The sequence below is a fragment of the Brachyhypopomus gauderio genome, chromosome 6 (assembly GCF_052324685.1).
Source record: "Brachyhypopomus gauderio isolate BG-103 chromosome 6, BGAUD_0.2, whole genome shotgun sequence".
NCBI classification, from domain to species: domain Eukaryota; kingdom Metazoa; phylum Chordata; class Actinopteri; order Gymnotiformes; family Hypopomidae; genus Brachyhypopomus; species Brachyhypopomus gauderio.
Genome location: NC_135216.1, coordinates 26,617,634 through 26,641,633, shown reverse-complemented (window position 1 = coordinate 26,641,633; position 24,000 = coordinate 26,617,634). Strand labels below are relative to the sequence as shown.

Below are 24,000 nucleotides of genomic sequence, written 5' to 3'. Positions count from 1 at the left end.
TGGAGGACTGAGTCTAGAGCACTGACTCTAGAACCCTGACTCTAGAGCACTGACTCTGGCGCACAGACTCTAGAGTACAGACTCTAGAACCCTGACTCTAGAGCACTGACTCTGGAACCCTGACTCTGGAGGACTGACTCTAGAACCCTGACTCTAGAACCCTGCCTCTGGAGCACTGACTCTGGACTACACATTCCAGAGTGCCAACTCTACAGAGGTGGCAACGTCCACTATGAAGTGAAGAGCTAATCCTCTTCCTCCCTCTGCTGGCCCAGGTGGTGCTCGGCTTCGTCTGTGACGCCGACTACAAGCTGGTGGCTAAGGCCATCCGTGACCGCGTCACCACCATCAAACGCCAGCGGGAGAAACTCCGACGGCAGGCCGAGGAGGCGCAGAAGAGGCGTGAGGTAGAGGCCATCGAGGAGGAGGCAGAGCACAGCGCAGAGGCGGAAGCTCCCGCCCCCGTCGCCCCGCCCCCTCAGGCACAGCCGTCAGCCGAGCCCCCCGTGACCGGCCCGGCCCAAACCCCGCCCACAGTCACGGTGTCCGGCCCCATGCTGTCCACGGCCAACAGCTCCGTGGACTCTGGGATCAACGCCAGCTTCACAGCAGAAGTGGAGGAGCCGGAAACGGACAAGCAGCCTCTCTACAGCATCCACCAGACCAGCTGCTCCTCGGCCACGTGTAAGTGTGTGGGCTGTGGGGTTAAAGGCGGGGCTCACCGCAAACGAGCTTAACAAGGCTAACGTGGCTAGCGGTGAGGCTAACGTGGTTAGCGTTGAGGCTAACGTCATTCTAACTCGGTCTATCATTTTGTTTGCCTCATTGTTGTCATTTACTTAAACTATTTCCATAAAAGGGTATCTGCTTTCCTTCCTCCCGACTTTAAGCTCAGTGATCTTGTTTCCTTGTGTGGGCGTACCTGTGGTGACTCTGGATCTGCTCATTTTAATACAGTACAAGCATTAGCGCTCAAGTGCCTGAAAAAATTTTTTTCTTTTTCATCTGTTTTTGTCCCGGTTGCCATGGCAGCGGACTGCGAGACAGACGGCTACCTCAGTTCCTCGGGGCTTCAAGAGCTATCCGAAAGCCTGCCCCCTGTGACAAACCCCGCCCACTCACCTGCGCTGTGGCCCAATGAGATGGCACATGTGGAAGTTCCAGTGGTTGAAGGCCCACCCACAGAAGCGCAGCATGCCCAGGCTGTACAAGTCCCCGGCCTGCGCTTCCCCTCGGTGAGTGGTCCTTCTGCAGGGGGAGGGGCTTCAGGGGGAGGGGCTATTAGCAGTGACCATGCAAAGCCTTCACTGCTAGCTTTGCCACTGGGTTATTTGAAAGGCTCAGGGGCATCTCTGTTTCCCCGTTACTGCATCATTGGTTGTGTCTTGCGCAGAATGTGAAGATAAAGGATAAGGTGATGAGATACTGTGACTTTTCCCACATGGGAGAGAGTCAACGGTGGTAGACGAAGACGACATCTTATTGATTAAAGCGAAAGTAAAAGCCCAAGTTGGCGAAAAAAAGGATAAAAACGACATAGAGCATTCAGACCAGGCCCGGTAGCACGGTCGGGGGCTGTGTGGCAGGCTGTTGGGGTTCAGCACCTGCGGGGTTTAAATAGGACAGGGGAGAAGTGGTAACAGGTGAACTGGATCACTAATGACTGGGAGATTGAGAGCAGGGGGTGGGGCTGAGGATGATTGACAGGGTGTGTCAGAGATGCGCGTGTGAGACAGGGTGCCTCTGCTGCCTGGTTCATTACTAGCTGTAGAACGCAGCAGTAGCTGAAGAGGTTGAGAAACATTACAGCAGTGTTATAACAGCTGAGTGGCAGCTCACACACGCGCACACACACACACACACACACACACACACACACACACTCCACATACGTCCCTGTTCCCCTGGGCCTGACCTGCTTGGGCAAAACAGCCCACGTAATAGTGCGTTTACCCAATCTCCTCATTTTATTGGCCTGTCTGTCTCCTTTCCGCCTTTCTGTCACTCCCTGTCTCTCTCTCTCTCTCTCTCTCTCTCTCTCTCTCTCTCTCTCTCTCTCTCTCTCTCTCTCTCTCTCTCTCTCTCTCTGTGTCTCTACCCATTTTTCTCTCTCTGTCTCTCTCTCACTGTCTCACCCTCTCTCTTTGTATTACGTCCCCCTGCAGAGCATTGCCGTGTCCCATAATGCCGAGCGAGCCCACTTCAGTGGTGCCAGTGGTTTCTCTTCTCCCGTCGACAGGTAACCATAGCAACCCACATTTAAACTTCATGACGTTATATCTCTGGTAGGTTAATTCTGACATTAAGTGTCATTCACAACATTAAGTTTCAGTTCATCGTCTCCATTTAAACAACTCAGGGCTTTTAGAGTAGCAGTGTGATTTGCTCACTATAATGTCTGTGGTAACAGATGGAGTACATGCTATCAAAGTCAGATTAGATCATGTCCCAACCAAAGTGTGTGTGTGTGTGTGTGTGTGTGTGTGTGTGTGTGTGTGTGTGTGTGTGTGTGTGTGTGTGTGTGTGTGTGTGTGTGTGTGTGTGTGTGTGTGTGTGTGTGTGTGTGTGTGTGTGTGTGTGTGTGTGTGTGTGTTTTGCATGTGAACAAATATTTTTCCCTTCATCCTTGTTTTGATGTCAGGAGTTTAAAGAGATTCATGTATGCATTCAATGCTGTGTTGGCTTTGCTGGATGATCTATAACTGTGACACACATCACACACACACCCACACACACACACCCACACACATGCACACACTGTAAATTCAGAAGCTAGGTGATATTGATGTTCTACTTAAGAGTGCTTATCTTGCTGTATGACTCTCAGCCACATGTGCACACACACATACACACACACACACACACACACTGTACGAGTGGGAGGTTGCCCTGGTGTTGTGTGTCCAGTAATCCCATGTGAAAGGGAGATCATGCTTTAAGCCAGGCGTGAAATGAGGCAGCCACACAGCTCACGGACACACGGCCCCAGTGATGGTCTCGTGCGTCTGTTTCCTTCTGTCAGGCACTGGCGCTCACACTGGCGCTCGCACTGGCCTGACATCACTGTGCTGCAGTTGGCAGTGAATGCCCACAGCTGCTTTATAAGACACGTGCTTTATACGGGCTGAGATCAGGCCTACAGTTATTTGAAGGCATTAGCTCATGTTTCAGCATTAGCTGACGTTTCAGCAGGTTTGTGCCGTGAACACGGTTATACATTTTATTCCCTAAGATCTGCTGTATTCATTCGCTGATGTCGTTTCTGTTTTTATTTTTCACCTTTATCTCACGGATTAGTCACATGATCACCTGACATGTCCTCTATTAACAGTTACGCCTCTGATGTCACGTCTGGCTTGAGTGACGGCAACGAGGGCCTATCGGAGATGAGCTCCAAAGGTCCCAGCAAGCGCACAGGAAGTAAACTGCTGAGGAAGAGGACACGCTCACGACTCCGAATCACAGCGGTACGGAGACGACCGCAGCCAATCAAACACGAGCTCTCGTGCAGCCCAGCTAGTTAAACTAGTTCAGCTACATCTACAGTCCAGCCATCCCTGCTCCCTCTGTAGCACACTCTACAGGCCCGGCGTCCACAGTCAAGAACTTAATTGTTAAAATTAGCCTAGTTCAGGCCATCCATGGAGCTCTAGTCTTTTGTGTGTGTGTGTGTGTGTGTGTGTGTGTGTGTGTGTGTGTGTGTGTGTGTGTGTGTGTGTGTGGGGCTCCACTCACTCGCTTTCCTCTCGCATGAACGAAGCTGTCGGACAAAGTGGATCGAGTGGTTGAGTGCCAGCTGCAGACCCACAACAGCAAGATGGTGACGTTCAAGTTCGACCTGGATGGCGACAACCCTGAGGACATCGCCACGGTGATGGTGAGCACCTGCCACCAACGCTCAGCACTGCTGTTGAATGGTCTGCTCATTAATGACACAATATTAATATTCATTAACAACCTAATATAAATATTCATGAACGACCTAATTAATATTCATTCATATCGGTTCAGTGTAAACGTAACTGAACTTAGATGGCTTCACTCAAAACTGCTAACGCTGTTCAGTGCTTTGTGCCTGACCAGCAGGGAGTTGGTCATGGTGAGGAGGAAGGACCAGGAGGTCTTGTGCGGTAGCAGTAGAGCTTCAGGACCGCCGTGAGGTTGCTCTTCAAGGGCAGGAGGAACTCAAGGCCTTAGCTTCCATGTTTTGGTTTATGCTAATCTCTCCCGGATCTGTCGGCCCGGATGTCCTTGTAGTAACCTCAGCTGCCGCTGGCTGAAAACTGATCTTCTTATGACGTCCCTGTTGTTGTTCCACCACGCGTGTCTCTGGTTGTACCTTAAGTGTTTACCTGATACTTTGACCTTTTTACCTCATGTCTCCAAACTCCACCTAACAAACGGCTTAATACTCCCATGACTGGTGCCTGAGGTTCACTGTTCAAGCAGAATGGCAGAACTATTTTCTAAGATGTTTGTAATTATTTTGATTAAATATCCAATAATAATAATTCAAGTAATGTTCTATAGTAGCAGTAACTGCTACATTAAATGGGGGTAAAGTCAATACACTACAGTCCAGTCAGCATTACTTTAGTTAATAATAATAATAATAATAGTAATAATAGTAATAATAATAATAATAATAATAATAATAGGCTCAATGGTCTGCCAGCTTTATTTAATTGTTAACCACATTATGCTTTTAGGCTGAAACTAAGAGTTCAAAGCAAGGTTGGCCAGTATATCTAATCTAGATGTATATATCTAATCTGAGTTTGGCCTGTGTACACAGGCCCTGTTCTTACTGTGTTGTTACTCTACAATAAACCACAGTACTCCACAATAAACCACAGAACTCCACAATACTCCACAGTACTCCACAATACTCCATAGTGCCCCACCATCCCACATATTGCTATTATTTCCATTCCAACCCCTCAATGGTCCCCCCCCCCCCCCCGCCCGTGCGCAGGTACACAACGAGTTCATCCTGCCAGCGGAGAAGGACGGCTTCCTGCACCGCATGAGGGACATCATCCACCACGCCGAGGCCCTGATGAAACGAGAGAGCCTGGAGCAGCCGGACCCCACCCACGCCCCCCACCTGCCCCACCTGACCGCAGCCGCGACCCTCTCGGCCTCCCACGTGAGTTACGCGCCCCTGCCCCGCCTTCACACGTGCAGCTCCAAACCCCGAGTCCTGAGTGAGATGATGTCCACACACGCTGGTCCGGTAATCAGACGTTCACAGAAATGACATCATTGTTCACGAGTCACTGTAGTTTATTCTCAGCCCTTCATGACGGAACGGTCCATTTCAACTCCAAACTTGGCACAGAGGAGCTGTTGTGTCTCTCAGACCTCTGGGAGAGTCTGTGTTCATGTGCTGAAAGGGTTCGTCACTGCAGAGGCAACCGTGTGACCAGAATAGACCTGCACCATTCTTACAGCCCTAGGTCAAATCTGGCCTACTAACCTTTCATCTCCCAACATCTCTCCCTCTCTCTCTCCCTCCCTCTCCCCCTCTCTCCCTCCCTCTTTCTGCCTCCTTTCCTCTTTATCTCTCTCCATTTTACTGTCCAGAAGATGAGAATCTTGTCTTATATAGATTACCCCGTAGATTGGCAGACATAACTGGTGTGGACTAAGTACTTCCCTGTGCTTGAGATTACCGTTTTGAGACATGAACAGTGTAAAGTGGAGAAATTAACCTTAAGACGGCTCTCAAATTACAGCAGGTTCCTTACTGGCTAACGAGTAGCTACCGTGAGACACCAACGTCACTCTAACCTTACGCTGCGCCGCTGACGCCGTTTTTACCATAAACATCCGGGGGTGGGAGGGGCAGTTCCTGTGGAGGCGGGGCTAGAGTCAGTAATCAGTGCAGTGTGTTTAATGTGCCCATATCATGTCTAATGTGTCATTTCACAGCCTGAACTGCACACCCAGGGGCTGGCACGCACACACTCCTCCTCCTCCCTGCCAGGTAACACACACACCATATGAAATATCATCTAATTATAATAATATCAGATGCCCCCCCCCCCACCCTCCACAGTAAGGCCTTTAATAGCAGTGTGTTAATTGTTTGCATGTTTCAGACTACACGGGGGTCAGTGTGGGTCAGGTGACCCGAGGCTCCTCCCCTGCGCTGGGCGGAGACTATTACCTTGACCCTGATGCGGCCGTGCCCGTGCGTCCACTCCGCTCGCAGTCCTTCCACACCTCAGGTACCTCCCACACCCATCCAAGACCCGCCCATATGACCACCCCCTCCTATTACACGTGTCCGTCTGTGATGACCTGCAGCGTCCTCCTATGTGTTTGTGTGCGTCACTCAGATTACACAGCAGCAGCTGCAGGACAGGTGATGCGTGGCTCCTCCCCCGGAGTGGGCGGAGACATTTATTGTGACTCTGATGCCGGTCCACCGTTCCGCCCCCTTCGCTCCCAGTCCTTTCACAACTCAGGTACCCACACCTGCTATCCCCTCTACATAATTAGTCTGTCTCTCTGCCTGTCTGTCAGGGCCGCTGTTGGGCCGAATCCCATCAGACGCTCACCGGCGTCTTCGTGTCCCGACTGCGTGCTCCTGGACAGGTGTGGCGGACACGCTCACCAGGCACCACCCACGTTCTTTCATCCGTCACCTGAGCTCCGCCGGTCGCCTGAGGCGTTATGAATTGAGCACCTCTGTCACCCACACAGACACTCGGGCCAGACGCAGTCGTCTCCTCACACCTGCTCGCCTGCTCACTGCTGTGGGTCGTTGTACACTTGCTCTGTGTTTTGAAGCACTTTGAACGCATCCGTTTGTGTCCTCTCCAGCAGGAAGGCCAACCCGTTAGCTACTGCACTCGTTAGCCGCTCGTTAGCTTTTCACTGGCGCTTCGATGAGGATTGACTGAACTGAGCTTTGGTCCGGACGTGTCCACGGAGCAAAGTCGATCCGCATGCTGTCTCTTTGTTCGGCACACTGCTGCCCCAAAGGCCGCGTGTTATTTTCAGCACCCACCCCAGCCACCCTCCCCTCACGACGAAGAATCAAAACAGGCCCGTCTCCATGGCGACGGGAGTCTGATGCGTTTGATACCTGCAGGTTTGAAGTGGAAGGCGCTGGCGTGGTCTTGCGCGGATGGACGCCTGCTTCTACTAATGACACACCAGGCCATGTCTCCGCTCTGCTCAATCAAATGAACAGCGCTAGCACGGATGTTTTGATGTCCTCCTCTGCAGTCTGTGTGTGTGCGCGTGCGCGCGCGCACACACACACACACACACACACACACACACACACACACACACACACACACACACACACACACACACACACACACACACAGCCAAAGAGTAGCTCATGTCCTGTGCTCCAAACGTAGTGCGAGCCAGGCCTGCTCTGCGCACAGCCGTCCCTGAACACGGTCCTCCCCCTTCTCATGTGTTTTTAACGCTCTCGCACACCAGGAAAACATGGACGAGCACTTCTTTAAAAACACAGCTCCGGGAGAACACAGCCTAGTCATTCAGTGAGTTAATGTAGGCAGCGTGGAAAACTGGCTGTGATCCTAGGGGGTGTGAAGATGTTGCATAACGCGGCTGAATACTGGGTCATTCTCCCCTCTACTGACCACAGTGCTGTGATCCACACACTTCCACTTATGTCATGGCATTTGCAACTTCACACACTATTCCAGGCATATTTCAATCTTTTTATCCTACGTTTTAATTTAGCAGCCAGTTCCCAACCTCCCTTATTGCTGTATACATGACTTCTTAACTAACTTAGAAATAGCAGGACACCACTAATAGACCAAGTTTGGTTTTACTTTGAAGAACGTGCACAGATGCTGTTACCACCTTTACTCCAGTGTCTCTGTTACCACCTTTACTCCAGTGTCTCTGTTACCATCTTTACTCCAGTGTCTCTGTTACCACCTTTACTCCAGTGTCTCTGTTACCCTCTTTACTCCAGTGTCTCTGTTACCACCTTTACTCCAGTGTCTCTTTTACCACCTTTACTCCAGTGTCTCTGTTACCACCTTTACTCCAGTGTCTCTGTTACCATCTTTACTCCAGTGTCTCTGTTACCACCTTTACTCCAGTGTCTCTGTTACCACCTTTACTCCAGTGTCTCTGTTACCACCTTTACTCCAGTGTCTCTTTTACCACCTTTACTCCAGCGTCTCTGTTACCACCTTTACTCCAGTGTCTCTTTTACCACCTTTACTCCAGCGTCTCTGTTCTGTGTTCACGCCTTTATTCCAGTGTCTCTGTTCAAACTTTTAATCCAGTTTATCTGTTCACACCTTTAATCTAGTTTCGGTTCTCTGTTCCTACAGGTGCATCCCAGCCCTACTTTCCTCCTGCCTCCCATTACCCACAATACCCCAGCCCTGATGCTCTCCCCATGCTGTTGCCCAATCAGATGCATGCTATACCCCTGCAGTACCCCAAGCCACCATTCCTGCCCAACTCCCATTACTCTTACCCCTACCTAGTCAACCAGGCGCCCCTGAACGTCTCCATCAACCCACCTCCACACACCCACAACAACTCCACCGCCCACCCCTCCCCCTCTCCCGCAGCTCAGCAGGTGGCTGACGTGGGTCAGCACGAGAGCTCTCTCTCGCCCCCTGGTGCCCACAGCGTGACTCCAAACGTCCAGGCTCCGGGCCTGTGGGCCGGGCCCTCTCAACAGCCACTCTTCTCCCTGGCCAACGTGCTGTCGCTGGCCATGAGCGTGGCCCAGTCCTTCATGCCCCCCACCACCATGACCAGCAGCCTGCCGCAGGGCTACCTGCCCGGATACGCCTCCATGTACCAGCAGCACTCCACCATGGGCCAGAGCGAGGCTCCCTACCACCAGGGGGCGCCGACGGCGGGCCAGTTCGTGGACGGGTACCCACATTCTGACGACCGCATGCAGGCTCAGGCGCTCAGGCCAGATCCGCGTGAGGAGGCCGCGGTGTCGGCTCAGCGAGGCAACGTGAGCTCGTCTGGAGGAGCACAGCTAGGAGCACAGCTAGCAGCACAGCTAGCAGCACAGCTAGGATCACAGCTAGGATCACAGCTAGGTTCACAGCTAGGAGCGCCCCCTGCTGTTCCAGAAGTGGCAACAGCACCGACCACAGCGGCCAGGCCGCCTGTTGTGAGCAGAGCTGCAGGGTCCCAGGAGAGTCCCGACGTTCACCCCCAGCCAGACCTCGGAGAGGTGCCACCAATGCAGGTGGAGAGTCCCCATGTCTCCTCCTCTTCCTCCTCCTCTTCCTCCACCAGCAGCTCCGCAGACTCCTCTACCTCAGACAGCCCACAGGACTCGGTGAGTACTACAGACCGCACACGCAGACTACAGACCGCACACGCAGACTACTACACACACAGACACACACATGCACACAAATACACACAAATGGACATGCAGTGTGAGTACTACAGAATAAAAGCCCTCAAAACACTGTCAGACTACCAGATGACGAGATGACCAGATTACCAGATTACCAGATGACCAGATGACCCCTAGGGCAAACCTAGACGCCACCAGCTAGCTTGGTAGTCTTGTGTAGCCTCTAGCACCGAGGTGAGCTGGCATCTGGTGTAGAACAAAAGTGAGAGTGCCCTTTCGAGCCCACTGATTGGCTCTGCTGCTCCAGCTCCAAAGCCACGCCTACCATCCATAAACTAAAGCAGGTGGGCGTGTCCTTGTCTCTCCCTGCCTCCATAGACCCAAACCTGTTCTTCTCACACTATAAATAGAACAGTCAAGGTCTCATCAACGCAGGTGCATATGTGAACCTGTTCTGTACATGTTGCAATTCAGTCAAACACACACCCACACCACACACACACACACACACACACACAAACACACACCCACACCACACACGCTGCCAGCTGCTAGTGGCTGACAACAGGTATTGTCTGTTATTTGAGTAGCTCAGCTGTGTGCTGTGTGTGATTGTGTTGGCAACCAATACTGTAGTTACAGGGTGTGTGTGTGTGTGTGTGTGTGTGTGTGTGTGTGTGTGTGTGTGTGTGTGTGTGTGTGTGTGTGTGTGTGTGTGTGCGTGTGCGTGTGCGTGTGCGTGTGCGTGTGCGTGTGCGTGTGTATATATATGTGTGTGTGTGTGTGTGTGTGTGTGTGCGTGTGTGTGTGTGTGTGTGTTCTCTCCCCACCTCATGCAGGTGTCCACTCTGATGGGGTCTGATATTGCTAGGAGACTGTCCCCTATCTCTGAGGGTAAGGCCAGTCATGTACACAAAAACGTGCACACACAGACACACACACACACACACACCAATCAATAAGTTATAGGAATAGGTAAACACCTTCACAGTGTAAGCAGTGCTGACAGTAGAGCAGAGGTGTATCAGGTGACTTGTCCCCTGTGCACACACGGAGAGTGCAAGAACACGCCCACACACACACACACACACACACACACACACACACACACACACACATGTCAGCAGTCAGCCAACAGTTGAGCCCGTTTGGATTTAAAGAGCCAGTTTAGCAATCTAGGATCTGATACACTTACAAACCTACAGGTGTTTACAAACCCACATATGTACACTGTACTATATATACAAGTGGATGTTAAGCACACACACATCTGCATACCCTGTAACACACACACACTCACACACAAACACACAGTTAATAAGGAGAAAAGCAGATCAACATGTACACACCAATACACACACACACACACACACACACACACACACACACACACACACACACACACACACACACTTCCCTGCTTGGCTGAGGCCGGATTTGCATGGCCTCTGGTTTATTATTGTACCCTGACCTGTTTGTCATTGGCACATAACCAGTCTTGATAAGGCAGTAGCAGGAACACCTTCTCTCTTCAACAGCGAGAGTAAAGTTGACTTCTTCTATTTACCTTTCTAACAGCATGGAACTTACAGATTACATCTGAGCTATTGTGTTATATATGTCAGTTATAAAACAACCATAGAGTAAGAACACACTGTATCCACAGATATTGTGTGAGATTTCCCTCTAGAGTTAGAAAACAGAACTGCAGCTTTAGAGATGCTAGTTATCGTTTGTCACTATGTTTTTCTGTCAAGAATTTTTGGGTGTCCCTTAAAATCACTTGATCACTTAAAGCAAATTCCTTCTCACTAATCAAATAGGTTTAATGTGTGTATATAAAACAAGACAATTCTCAGTTATCAAATTATCTGTAACTTTGTTATTCTGTTTGCAGACACAAAGCCCATCATTGTGGGACGATTTCAGGTCACTCCCAGCATGGAGATAACCCCACCCACAACTCCACAGCCCCTCCCACCAACACCTCCCCCGGCCCCGACACTCTGCAACCACAGCCAATCAGGGAGCAGCACGGAGGAACAGGGGGGATCAGAAACCAGTCTGAGCAGCGTGACGGTGTCCTCGCCCTGCCCAGCACCCACTGAGCTGTTAAAGGACGACAGCAGCACCCCAGAGAGGTCGGTGAAAGCAGAGGGCGGCGGTGACGCGGACGACAACGATATCGAGGACAACGATGACGACGGCGTCATCGCTAATGGCAGTGGTGATGTCCAAGAGGAGGACAGGGACGGCAGGACAAGACAGAAGAGGATAAACCTGAGCATGTGGGAGGGGCCAGCAGGGGGCGCTCCGGTCGCAAACGTCAACCAGCAGTGGACACTGAGGTACACGCGCAGCGCCTCATACGCCAGCACTGACGAGACGGAGAGCGAGGACGAAGACATGTGGGAGGAGCTTCAGGAGCTCCGAGAGAGGTGGGTCCCCGCAGGAGGCGTGGCCATGTGATCACGCTCTCACTGCATTATCACTGCACAACCACTGCAGGATCACTGCATTATCACAGTGATGCTTGGGTCCCTACAACACACCAGGACAACAGAACAGGATGTAAACCATGTTTTCAAGACAGCCAGATAAACAAAAGGAATTTCACAAACAATGCAAATCATTCTCTCTTAATGCTTCAGGAAAATCAAACTTCCTGCTCTTTTGACACTGAATCTCACAGCACACAGCGTATGCACTTGGAGTGATGACATAAGTATGCACTTAGTGGAGTGATGACATAAGTATGCACTTAGTGGAGTGAGGACATAAGTATGCACTTAGTGGAGTGAGGACATAAGTATGCACTTAGTGGAGTGAGTACATAAGTATGCACTTAGTGGAGTGAGGACATAAGTATGCACTTAGTGGAGTGAGGACATAAGTATGCACTTAGTGGAGTGAGGACATAAGTATGCACTTAGTGGAGTGAGTACATAAGTATGCGCTTAGTGGAGTGAGTACATAAGTATGCGCTTAGTGGAGTGATGACATAAGTATGCACTTAGTGGAGTGATGACATAAGTATGCACTTAGTGGAGTGATGACATAAGTGCACTTAGTGGAGTGAGTACATAAGTATGCGCTTAGTGGAGTGAGGACATAAGTATGCCCTTAGTGGAGTGATGACATAAGTATGCCCTTAGTGGAGTGATGACATAAGTATGCACTTAGTGGAGTGAGGACATAAGTATGCCCTTAGTGGAGTGATGACATAAGTATGCACTTAGTGGAGTGATGACATAAGTGCGCTTAGTGGAGTGAGTACATAAGTATGCGCTTAGTGGAGTGAGTACATAAGTATGCACTTAGTGGAGTGAGGACATAAGTATGCCCTTAGTGGAGTGATGACATAAGTATGCACTTAGTGGAGTGAGGACATAAGTGCGCTTAGTGGAGTGAGGACATAAGTGCGCTTAGTGGATTGAATACATAAGTATGCGCTTGGTGGAGTGAGTACATAAGTATGCACTTGGTGGAGTGAGTACATAAGTATGCCCTTAGTGGAGTGAGGACATAAGTATGCACTTAGTGGAGTGAGGACATATGTATGCGCTTGGTGGAGTGAGTACATAAGTATGCACTTGGTGGAGTGAGTACATAAGTATGCCCTTAGTGGAGTGAGTACATATGTATGCGCTTGGTGGAGTGAGTACATAAGTATGCCCTTAGTGGAGTGAGGACATATGTATGCGCTTGGTGGAGTGAGTACATAAGTATGCGCTTGGTGGAGTGAGTACATAAGTATGCGCTTGGAGTGAGGACATAAGTATGTATTGGAGTGAGTACATAAGTATGCACTTGGAATGGGCACATAAGTATGCACTTAGTGGAGTGAGGACATAAGTATGCACTTAGTGGAGTGAGGACATAAGTATGCACTTAGTGGAGTGAGGACATAAGTATGCACTTAGTGGAGTGAGGACATAAGTATGCACTTAGTGGAGTGAGGACATAAGTATGCACTTACTGGAGTGTACACTCATTGTCAGGGTGCAGCTTTCCCTGAGTGCTGGAGTGGTCCTGGAGTGATTTCTCTCTCTCAGGTTTTATTTTATGATGCCAGTGATGAATAGTGGCTTTGAAAAATACACCAAACCAAATTTTCTCTCCATTGGCTCTCCCTTCTTGTATCCACCTCCCTCTCTCTCTTTCTCTCTCCATCTCTCTTTCTCTCCCTCCCATCTCTCTTTCTCTCCCCCCCTCTCTCTCTCTCTCCCTCCCCCCCCTCTCTCCCCCTCTCTCTCCATCTCTCTCCCCCCCTCTCTCTCCATCTCTCTCCCCCCCTCTCTCTCCATCTCTCTTTCTCTCCCCCCCTCTCTCTCTCCCTCCCCCCACCTCCCTCTCTCCCCCCTCTCTCTCCCTCTCCCCCCCCCCCTCTCTCTCCCTCTCTCTCCCCCCCTCTCTCTCTCCATCTCTCTTTCTCTCCCCCCCCTCTCTCTCCCCCCCCCCCTCTCTCTCTCTCCCTCCCCCCTCTCTCTCTCAGGCACCTGTGTGAGGTGCAGACTCTGCAGGCCTCACAGAAGCGTGAGTTGGAGGAGTTGTACAAGCGTGTGGGTAAGGCTCCTCCCCCCGGTATCGTGTCTCCGGCGGCCATGTTGTCCAGCCGCCAGCGGCGTCTCTCCAAGAGCGGCGGATACTCGTCCTCCCGCAGAAACAGCCTGCAGAGACTCGACATACTGCCCCCTACAGGTGCTGCTCCTGTACTGACTTAGTAGCGTGGACTCTGTGTTGGTGTTGGAGTGTCTTTGGTTCATTCATTGATTATGTCTCTCCCCCCCAGGAATCACGTGGAATAACTCTGTGAGTGGTGGTAGTGGTGGCTCTCAGGACAGAGCTACTAAAGGCGTGACTTTTGCTTCTGATTACGCCAGAGTGGTGAGCCCCCCCAATCAGAGTATGGGGTTTTATTCTGAGATTAACTCCGGGAGGTTAGTCTGAGATTAACTCCGTGGGGGTTTAGTCTGAGATGAACTCGATACTTCTCACTAGTGTCTCGTCATTAAGATGATACTGATCTTTAGACCAGCACTGAGACTCAGACACTAATCCTTGGTCCTCCTTCTCTCTCTCTCTTCCAGTGACACCATTTTTACTTAAACCCTGCTGTTGCTTAGAGGAAGTGACATCATGACCCATGGAGTCATAAGGGTGCTTGGAGTGGACACCATTAAGCACTTTGCTTTTATTTGATCCCAACATGGTCCATGTTAATGGGAAGACATTGTTTTGTGTGCTTCTGTAGCAACATTGCCCTTGCTGGTGTGGTCGCTGAACGCAAGTTCCAATTCAGTTTGGCTAACAATTAATTGGCTTTTCCTTAATTTACCAATAACTTTCATTTCTAATTTTTAAGGAAATTATTATTCATATTATCTTCAAAACAAAAAGGCACTTACAAGTTTAGACTTTTTAAAATCAATCATAACAGGTCACATTTTGCTTTTAATGTAAGTATTTCAAACAATATTTTTTGACATTTGTCAATGGGTAATAGAATACATGTTTAATTTCAAGATTGTTTTGCACATTCAGAGTTGCACAGAGCAGTTCTTTTGCACCGATTCAAGTAACTTTATATTCAGATTTTTTGTTTCAAATCACTTTCATATCATCACGTTCATTTCGAGACAGTTCAGACATCCTCCACTCATCCTCCACTCATCCTCATGCATCTATGCACTCCATAAAATACACGATCAGCCCACAAAGCTCTGTGCTTATAAGAAACAAAACCTTGTAAAAGAAAAAAGCGTCAAAATGTATCTTCTGGTAATCAGACCTGCTATTGTCCATCATTGGCCATCATGTGGCTAGATCAGGTCAGAAAGGGCCAGTCTGATCTAGCTGAGGTCTGATCTAGCTGCCTCATTATTGCTGACATCCTATTGTGTGTGAAGCAGCTTGTCTATTATTCAACCATCCACACACACCGCTGTGATTTTTAGGTCAAACACCACATGTTGATTTTTAAATTTGCTAGCCCCCGTTAGCAGCATCAGACTCGTCCGGGCTCCTGGTTCACTGTGCTCCCGCTCGCCGAGAACTTCGTTATTATTGTTGTTGTTATTGTTGTTATTATTGCTCTCAGTAGACGTTTCTTTGTCTTGATCTGGACAAACTGACCTAATGCACTTTTTTGCAAGCCGCCGGTCTCTACATGCCATCCGCAGTCTGAACATTCGAGTGGCGTTTGATGCGTGATGAAGTTAACCAGCGTTTCTCCTTCATTCCTCGTCCAAATGCCTTTGCCCGTGCAGCAAAGCCGTGCTCGAGGACGTGAGGACCGCCAGGACCGCCAGGACCCAATGAGGACACCAAGCTGTGAAATCTAAACGATAAATGCCTTAAACTGTCCCTGTTTGGAGAGACTCCTGAAAATAGACTGTATTCTTTTAAGAATAGGAGAGACGTTTATATATTTCGATGAAAAAACTAAGCTTGTATTATGCTAAGAAAAACTGTTGTACTGCCATGACGACGTTGTGCCTCTTATTTTTATACCCTTACATTTTGATTCTTGTTTTCAAAACAATGATTGTACATATTCATAATAAAAAAAATTTATTCTAAGCGGTCACTGCAGGCCTGTGTGTTTGAGTGGGTGTTAATGACTGGAGTCCAACCCTGAACACCAAACCTGCTTCCAACCTACTGATTGTGCTTTGAGTGCAATAAAGTCTTTTACTGTCCATTTTAACATTGCATTGATTCGCTGGCCTGGAAATGTATCAAGAGTCACACTCTTCTCATCATCACTGTTAATCCAGCAGTCTGATTACAGGAATCCAGCAAGTGTCCTTGTTACAACCGAATGAATGAAGCACCTTGTCAGAAGATCCCCCTCTGAAAGACTGTTCTCCTCTGCATTCACCACACCCTCTCTAGAGACACCACACCCTCTCTACAGACACCACACCCTCTCTACAGACACCACACCCTCTCTACAGACACCACACCCTCTCTACAGACACCACACCCTCTCTACAGACACCACACCCTCTCTACAGACACCACACTTCTCTAGACACCACACCCTCTCTACAGACACCACATCCTCTCTACAGACACCACACCCTCTCTACAGACACCACACCCTCTCTAGAGACACCACACCCTCTCTACAGACACCACACTCTCTACAGACACCACACCCTCTCTACAGACACCACACTTCTCTAGACACCACGCCCTCTCTAGACACCACACCCTCTCTAGACTCCACACCCTCTCTACAGACACCACACCCTCTCTACAGACACCAGGAGACGGAGATCTTTCATCACCTGAGCAAGCAAGGTGCATCTCCTACTACAGCACGGTGCACAGGACGTTTTGGACAGAGGTCCTTGATTCCTCTCAGGTAGGCTACAGGTAAGTGACTGCACACTTACCTGTACCTGAGAAGAATAAAGGACCTCTGTCCAAAACGTCCTGTTCCTCTGGAAACTGTACTTGAATACAATTATTAATATCTACCTATCTTTCATACCCATGTACAAGTCAGTTACTTACTTCAAATATTCAGATTTGTATATGTTGAACAGTTAGACGTTTCAAAGGTTTAGAGAAAGTTCACCTGTAAAGGTTAGAGTTCATTCTAAAATTTCACCTAAAAGCCAAATATCCCTACTAACTTTTTGTGAGTTCTGTACTCCATAAGCCAGAAAAGGCTGCTAACGCAGATGGGAAAAACTGATGGTTCTGCCAAACAAGATGAATGTGTTCAGGGCTCTTCCATGTATAACTACATTTCCACAGGCCACTTTGACTGTGGGATTTCACGGACAGGAAACTGGTGTGAACCAGTCTTCATCTCTCACCTCTTTCCCAGGCGCGCGGGACGTTTTTAGGCTGGGGGGGGGGGGGGGGGTCTACAACACTCCCCTTCCTGCATTCATGTTCTTTCCTCTACTCTCTGATTTTACGAGGCAGGAATGTCCTGTTTCACAGTGCGCGTACATGACAGCGCCTTTCACCCGGACCTTTCAGTCCTGCAGAACCGCCTCGCCGGCCATGGTCAGAGCGGACCTGCGTAGTTTTGAATTGAGTTCATTCTCATGCAACCTCAACCCCATTTTTGCACGTGAAGTCCGCCTGTATTCATAGGTTAAAGTAAACACAAACCCACGCCAAGCCAAAGTCGACCCGGCCCTCCTCGCGCGCCTGGGCCGCACGAATCACTTCGATGCTGCAATTATGAGATTGACATAGTAAAGTGAAGTCAGGCTTTAGACATATCCATGTATGGGAATGTTGGCGCTCTCTCTCTCTCTCTCTCTCTCTCTCTCTCTCTATCTCTCTCGTTTTCACTGTTTACTCATGGGTTCATTTCTCAATGCTTGATGTCATGTTAAGTGCAGCTTGGACCCAGAAAATCTGAAATGAAGTTATTTATAGTTATTAGTAGTAGTTAATTGAAAGATCATTGTACTTTGTAGTGTAGATAGATTGTAATAAATTGTAAAACCTCTACAATTTTCATTTAGGTTAACGAGGGATGGAGAGTGGAGTCGTTTTTTTATTATTATTGATGTTCAATTTGTGGCCAGCAGAGGGCAGTGAAGGCTTTTAATTTCGCTCAGTGTTACTGACAACGAATCTAATATTGTCTTGTGGTAGTTTACAATGTCCCAGTAGATACAAGTACATTCTTTAGCCAGTTTTGATTTCTCTTTCTTTCTGCCATAGACTGAACCTTTATTATTTTTCCTCCTGAAAAAAAGTCTTGAAAAAATGGAGAAGAAATGTACTGTGAGATGTCAGCTGTTCAGCAAATGACATGCGATATAATCACAGCAGGAGTGTGGAAATCTGTGGTTTATTTCCAGCTTTGAAAAATAACTCCTCCACCCCCATAAAAGACACATACATCCCTCGCCTCCACGAGGTCACCATGGCAACCCCATAGCTGTACGCAGGGAGGGAATTCCTTCAGTTGGCACGGAAACTCAACGGGGGTCTCGCCTCCACTCTGGTCCTTAGCAACCAGTTGCAATGCCTTCTTTTCCTGTTGCTATGTGGAGGAGCCATCCATAATCAATCTGACACCCATACACACACAGGGTATTTGGAGGGAATAACGTGTCAAAGGCACCTTGGTGATCAGATGCAGTGGTGGGAGACTAATCAGACCCATTTCTCCTCCGACGCAGGGCAGGTGGGGCCAGTATCTGGACCCTGTGGGTCCTCACCGCACTCTGCTTTCCTTTAGAGAAGCATCACTGATATGGGTTTTGTGATCTGGTCACAGTGATTCAATAATCATTTACATAATTGATCCTGTTATTGATGTGTTTTCATTGCCCAGGGAATATTCTATATTTTGGTAGCTGGAATGACAATCCCAGCCACTCGCAGTTGTAGTGCCACACGTGCTCATGCTGCGTTTGTCATTCGTCTGACGTGTATCGATCAGCTTACAGAACCTGCTTCTAACCCGCTGAAAGCAGGACTCTCACGTGCCTGGTCTCACGTGCTTGTTCATGTCTGACTAGGGCATGTTCCACAAACTAAGGCACGGTAGTGGTTGCCTTGTCTGGTCTCTTAGGACCCAGTAGGTGAGTTTTGAGTGAGCGGTGCTTATCATCTAAAAGGCCACTGTGTGATAAATTGGACACCCACCAAGCTGCTGAAATCACACTTCAAATTATGGCACCATGCGTCACACAGAACTACCTCGTTTCTCAGCATGAATTCGCCGTGAGCCGTCATTAACGACACCCCGGCAGCGAGCTAATTAGCGTCACTGTCCGTACTCCACGTTGATCCTATCCTCGTCATCGGGGGACTTCTGAATCTCCCAAGGAAGGAAACCTCCGTGCCAACCTGTTGGGCCGGTGGCCATAAGGTGGGTCCCCCTCGGCTCCCGCCCCTGGCAGGCAGATGAGCACCCTGGGCTGCGGTGTGATGGAGGCTCCCAAGCAAGGAGGAGCAGACATGCCGCAGTGGGGCGGAAAATCCAATTTAGATCATCGCACCATCAGCACCCTGTGGGACCCAACATGGCAGAGACTGGGGGTGCTGGGGGAGAGGGAGGGTGATATGAGCATCAGGGCCCCCAGCCTGCAGGCCCTGCGATGGTTTATCGGTTTACGGTGCGCTGGGTACGCCCCCGCACACGTGACTCCTCCGTGCACGGCGAGGGAGATGCACGGCATGACACGGCCTCTCATTTCAGGCCTACGATTTATTGACATTTGTCGATGCCCTTAAGAGACAGGCTCATCTATCACCTCGGTAGCGTGAGCCGCAGAGAGTGTCACAGGGTTGCTAGGTAGTGGAGCTACGGGTCCCTGAAGCCCGAGATGGGTTATGCAGAGAGACTCCTCCCTGACGGTGATGGAGCATCAGGGCCTCTGGCAGGTTTGGACCTTACGCTGGACACAAGGTCCCCAGAGAACCTCCGTCTACAGTCCCCATGATAAACACAGCAAAAGAGATCGAAGAAACATATTCATCCTGAGTGACCAAACAATGTGATCATCACTGTTTGTTTTTTTATCATATTTTTGATCATATTACATGTTTAAAATCATTGTGCGTCTATTTTTTCTATGATACCGTGCCGGCGTGTTTTTTTTCTTTCACATATCCCATCATGCTTTGCTCCTCTTTTCTTCTTTGCTTGGCTGCTCTGTATTTATGGCCAACCAGGTGCCGTGTCCCATAAATCAACCTCCCACAATAAGCCACCGAGTACAAGGTTGTACAAAGGAAAGGAAATGGGAGTAGTCCGTCCCCGCTTGCACTGAATTATTCATCAAAACGGATTCGTATTTGTGCGACATACTTCACACGGTACCATCTGCAGTATGAATGGGCCAGTGAATAATCAACAAAACATCACCACACACCACCAGCGCACGAGGACTCTAGAGTCGTTGGAGAGCTGCAAGGGCGGCGGCTTATTGGTCAGTAATGGTGAACAGACAGTAGTGAACACAGTAGTGAACAGACAGTAGTGAACTGACACACACAGTGAAGTCCACGGCTGCCAAAGCTGAAGAGCACAGGTGGCTCAGCGAAGCGTCAAAGATGCTCCAAGACTCTGGACGTGTCTGGTGGGAAAGTGACGGACGTTGATCCAGACGCCCTGGGATGGCACAGTCAATGGCACAACTGGGGGGTGGGGGGGGGGGGGGGTCACAGATGGCGCGGCACTCCGACGTGACTGGCCTGTTGAAACCCGTTTGCCGGTCGTCTCGGCAACATGTCAGGGGCCACACCACGCCCTCGATTGGCAGGCTGGCGTCTCATCTCCACACCAGAGTAGGGGAAGCAGCTCCACACTGGAAGAGCTGGGATATCTGACAGGAAACGTGTTTGGGTCTTCATGGGCTTCTCCGTTTCTCTGGCCGCTCCATCACGAGTGACGGCTCCACGCCTCCGCGTGGAGATCCAGATGACATATCAATCAGCGCTGTCAGACTCTTACTCAATTAGACGCTGGCGCTAAACAACTGGAGTTCTAATCTGATTCATGGTGGCTGTGTTTTGTCTTCCTGGTAATGATTTGCCTGGTACACCAGACATGCCAGCAGCTCTCTGTACCAGGAAGTACCGTCTGGTCAGAGTCTGTGTCTCCCAGCCGGCTAGACCCCTGCTGACACTCGTGACCACAGATGACCCCATACACTTCATCTCACATACGCACCACATCAACACGGCATCCGTCTAAATGTTTTATAGCGATGACCATTGGTGAACACAACCAAATCCATCTGTGGGTGCAACTATGTAAAAAATGGAGCTGGCTGGTTTTGTGAACTGGGGTGGACTTGTTAAGACCTTTGATCTTTTGTGCGACTTTTTGCGACCATTTTGCGTCCGTATTAAAGATGGTCGGATGTGCTTTTGTTGAAGAAGAAGGAGCTATTTATTGTTGCCATTGTTTAGTAAAAGCTGCCAAAATGTGGGTGTGAGGAACACCCTGGGATGTTGTGAGTGGTGACGCGGAGACTGTTCAGCAGTGTTCATCGCTCTGTACCCTATAAACAATCCCTATTTTTGGGATTCTCCAGGAACATCTGTCCAGAGAGATGCCATCTGCATCAGCTGTGGATCTCTGGCATGGTGTGTGGAGAGCCCTTCCTGGGAGGTTTGGAGCCAGGCAAAAGCAGACGACAGCAGATGGATGCCGTTTACCATCTTTAGTTCTGTCTGATCCATGTAGTTGATCCGATCCATTTGCCCTTCATGAAGATGTATTCCACAGTGAAAGACGATACATCTCGACTGCGCACCAGAACAAAACTTTCTTCATTTAAACACAGATATACGGATGTTTATATTTTTCTGCAAGCAAAGAATGTTTTCATTTTCATATGCTGCTCAAGTGTTATAGCCCCCCAAGCAAACTTAGAAATAGAGTTTAAAAAATCCAACACAATCTATGATTTAAAAAAACTTTTACATTTATATCAGCCCTATTCTGTATTTAGTATAATAATTTTACATTTTATCATAGCAAGTGCGGGAAACAGAAATACAGTATGTGTAGAAATACAAGTCTTTTCTATACTAGATGTCGTCGTCACGGAGTATTGGAGGAATTCCCAGAGACGTGTGTAAACAAGAACGGGACGGATACTGATTTCAGAAGGAGTTGTGGAGACGCCACAAAGTCGCCCTCAGACGGAGATCCTAACCTGGGAAACTGAAACTAATGTTTACGAGTGATTTATTTGCCGCTGCTAACGATGTGCTGCAAAGAAGGTTTGATCGAATTAATTTCAATTAGCTGTTAGCGTACATCACCTGCCAAATTTCAGCTTTTGGGCAGCCGCGAGCAGAACCTCCCATCATGAATAATCCAGCATAATCCCGCCCATCGCACACTGTTGGAGAGACTACCGCGTTCACAATAATGAATCATGAATAATCCAGCATAATCCCGCCCATCGCACACTGTTGGAGAGACTACCGCGTTCACAATAATGAATCATGAATAATCCAGCATAATCCCGCCCATCGCACACTGTTGGAGAGACTACTGCGTTCACAATAATGAATCATGAATAATCCAGTATAATCCCGCCCATCGCGCTGGAGAGACTACCGCGTTCACACTGAATAATGAATCATGAATAATCCAGTATAATCCCGCCCATCGCACACTGTTGGAGAGACTACCGCGTTCACAATAATGAATCATGAATAATCCAGCATAATCCCGCCCATCGCACACTGTTGGAGAGACTACCGCGTTCACAATAATGAATCATGAATAATCCAGCATAATCCCGCCCATCGCACACTGTTGGAGAGACTACCGCTTTCACAATAATGAATCATGAATAATCCAGCATAATCCCGCCCATCGCACACTGTTGGAGAGACACCCGCGTTCACAATAATGAATCATGCATAATGCAGTATAATCCCGCCCATCGCGCTGGAGAGACTACCGCGTTCACACTGAATAATGAATCATGAATAATCCAGTATAATCCCGCCCATCGCGCTGGAGAGACTACCGCGTTCACACTGAATAATGAATAATGAATAATCCAGTATAATCCCGCCCATCGCGCTGGAGAGACTACCTCGTTCACACTGAATAATGAATCATGAATAATCCAGTATAATACCGCCCATCGCGCTGGAGAGACTACCTCGTTCACACTGAATAATGAATCATGAATAATCCAGTATAATCCCGCCCATCGCGCTGGAGAGACTACCGTGTTCACGCTGGTCCCCTGATTGATGCGGCTGGGCGACGCGTGTCTTGGGGGACTTTCTTTTTGCTGGCTGGCAGATTCGGTGGGACCGCATTACTGAATTCACCGCGTATCGCTTTCCATTGGGTTCCTGGACATTTCAGGAATTACGTCTTGTGCCGAGTAGGGGAGGGTGGAACAAGCGGGTCGGGACCAGCGGGCTGTGTAGGACGCCTCGCAGTCGCAGCTGTTCCGGGAGTCTTGGGTTCACGGAGGCGGTCCGTTCCCCACTGTGGTTCTGACTCTGGTCCGGAGCACGACCAGGCTGAAGGTAAGTCGGTGTCGTTTTGTCCACCAGGAACGTGTTTGGTACGCGTTTGTTTCACAAATCTAATCGTTGCGGAGCGAACTGGGGATCAAACGAGCAGCTCGGTCGTCGCACATTGGATCTCGTTCTCCATCTGGACCGCTGGTCCGCATCAGAGTACCGACAGGCAGCATGCGACCCAATGTTTGTTAGTTTGGATGAAAATATTACCGCCGCCACACAGGTGTGTGTCTTGTTTTTGTTGTTGTTTTAATCATAAATAAACATCATATTGGTATGACAGGTTATGCCTTAAACACCAAACCCACAGCGCGCTATTGTTGTCCACCTATTTGATCCCATTTTACTTGTTCACAAACTGTCCGTGTTCGGACATGGACGGACGAGTTTTTCTGCTCTGCGTAAATTCATCTCCCGAAAGACCGGACTAACGTAAGATTGATCTTGGACTCGGACTCGCACGTTATTGGCACGAGTTATTGATGTGGACCTGAACTGCAGGTTCAGCCCGTTAACGGGACCAGCCGTTGATTCAAGCCCGTTGTAGTTTCATTGATGTGTTCCGTCGCCACCTCGATCACCGCCCCGTTCTCCGCATAGTTTAACGGAACCACTACGGAACCGTCTGAGATGGCGGTTCAAACGGACTGTGC

The 24,000-nt window shown here is 49.2% G+C and overlaps 1 protein-coding gene across 3 annotated transcripts in view; it reads left to right on the top strand.

Moving 5' to 3' along the window:
• Positions 1-15,940, top strand: part of wnk4b (WNK lysine deficient protein kinase 4b) — an 86,312-nt gene extending 70,372 nt beyond the window's left edge. For 2 of the 3 annotated variants that reach the window (XM_077010141.1, XM_077010139.1), the window contains 15 exons: positions 276-684; positions 1,033-1,235; positions 2,166-2,239; positions 3,332-3,467; positions 3,761-3,877; positions 4,976-5,149; positions 5,935-5,989; positions 6,105-6,233; positions 6,345-6,473; positions 8,343-9,322; positions 10,186-10,240; positions 11,244-11,784; positions 13,842-14,047; positions 14,139-14,233; positions 14,437-15,940. In XM_077010141.1, coding sequence (XP_076866256.1) covers positions 276-684; positions 1,033-1,235; positions 2,166-2,239; positions 3,332-3,467; positions 3,761-3,877; positions 4,976-5,149; positions 5,935-5,989; positions 6,105-6,233; positions 6,345-6,473; positions 8,343-9,322; positions 10,186-10,240; positions 11,244-11,784; positions 13,842-14,047; positions 14,139-14,233; positions 14,437-14,439 — 3,306 coding nt within the window. In that variant the 3' untranslated portion in view covers positions 14,440-15,940. Of the gene's footprint in view, positions 1-275; positions 685-1,032; positions 1,236-2,165; positions 2,240-3,331; positions 3,468-3,760; positions 3,878-4,975; positions 5,150-5,934; positions 5,990-6,104; positions 6,474-8,342; positions 9,323-10,185; positions 10,241-11,243; positions 11,785-13,841; positions 14,048-14,138; positions 14,234-14,436 lie in introns of all 3 variants that reach the window. The other variant, XM_077010138.1, reaches the window with a different exon arrangement.
• Positions 15,941-24,000: the final 8,060 nt, after the last annotated feature.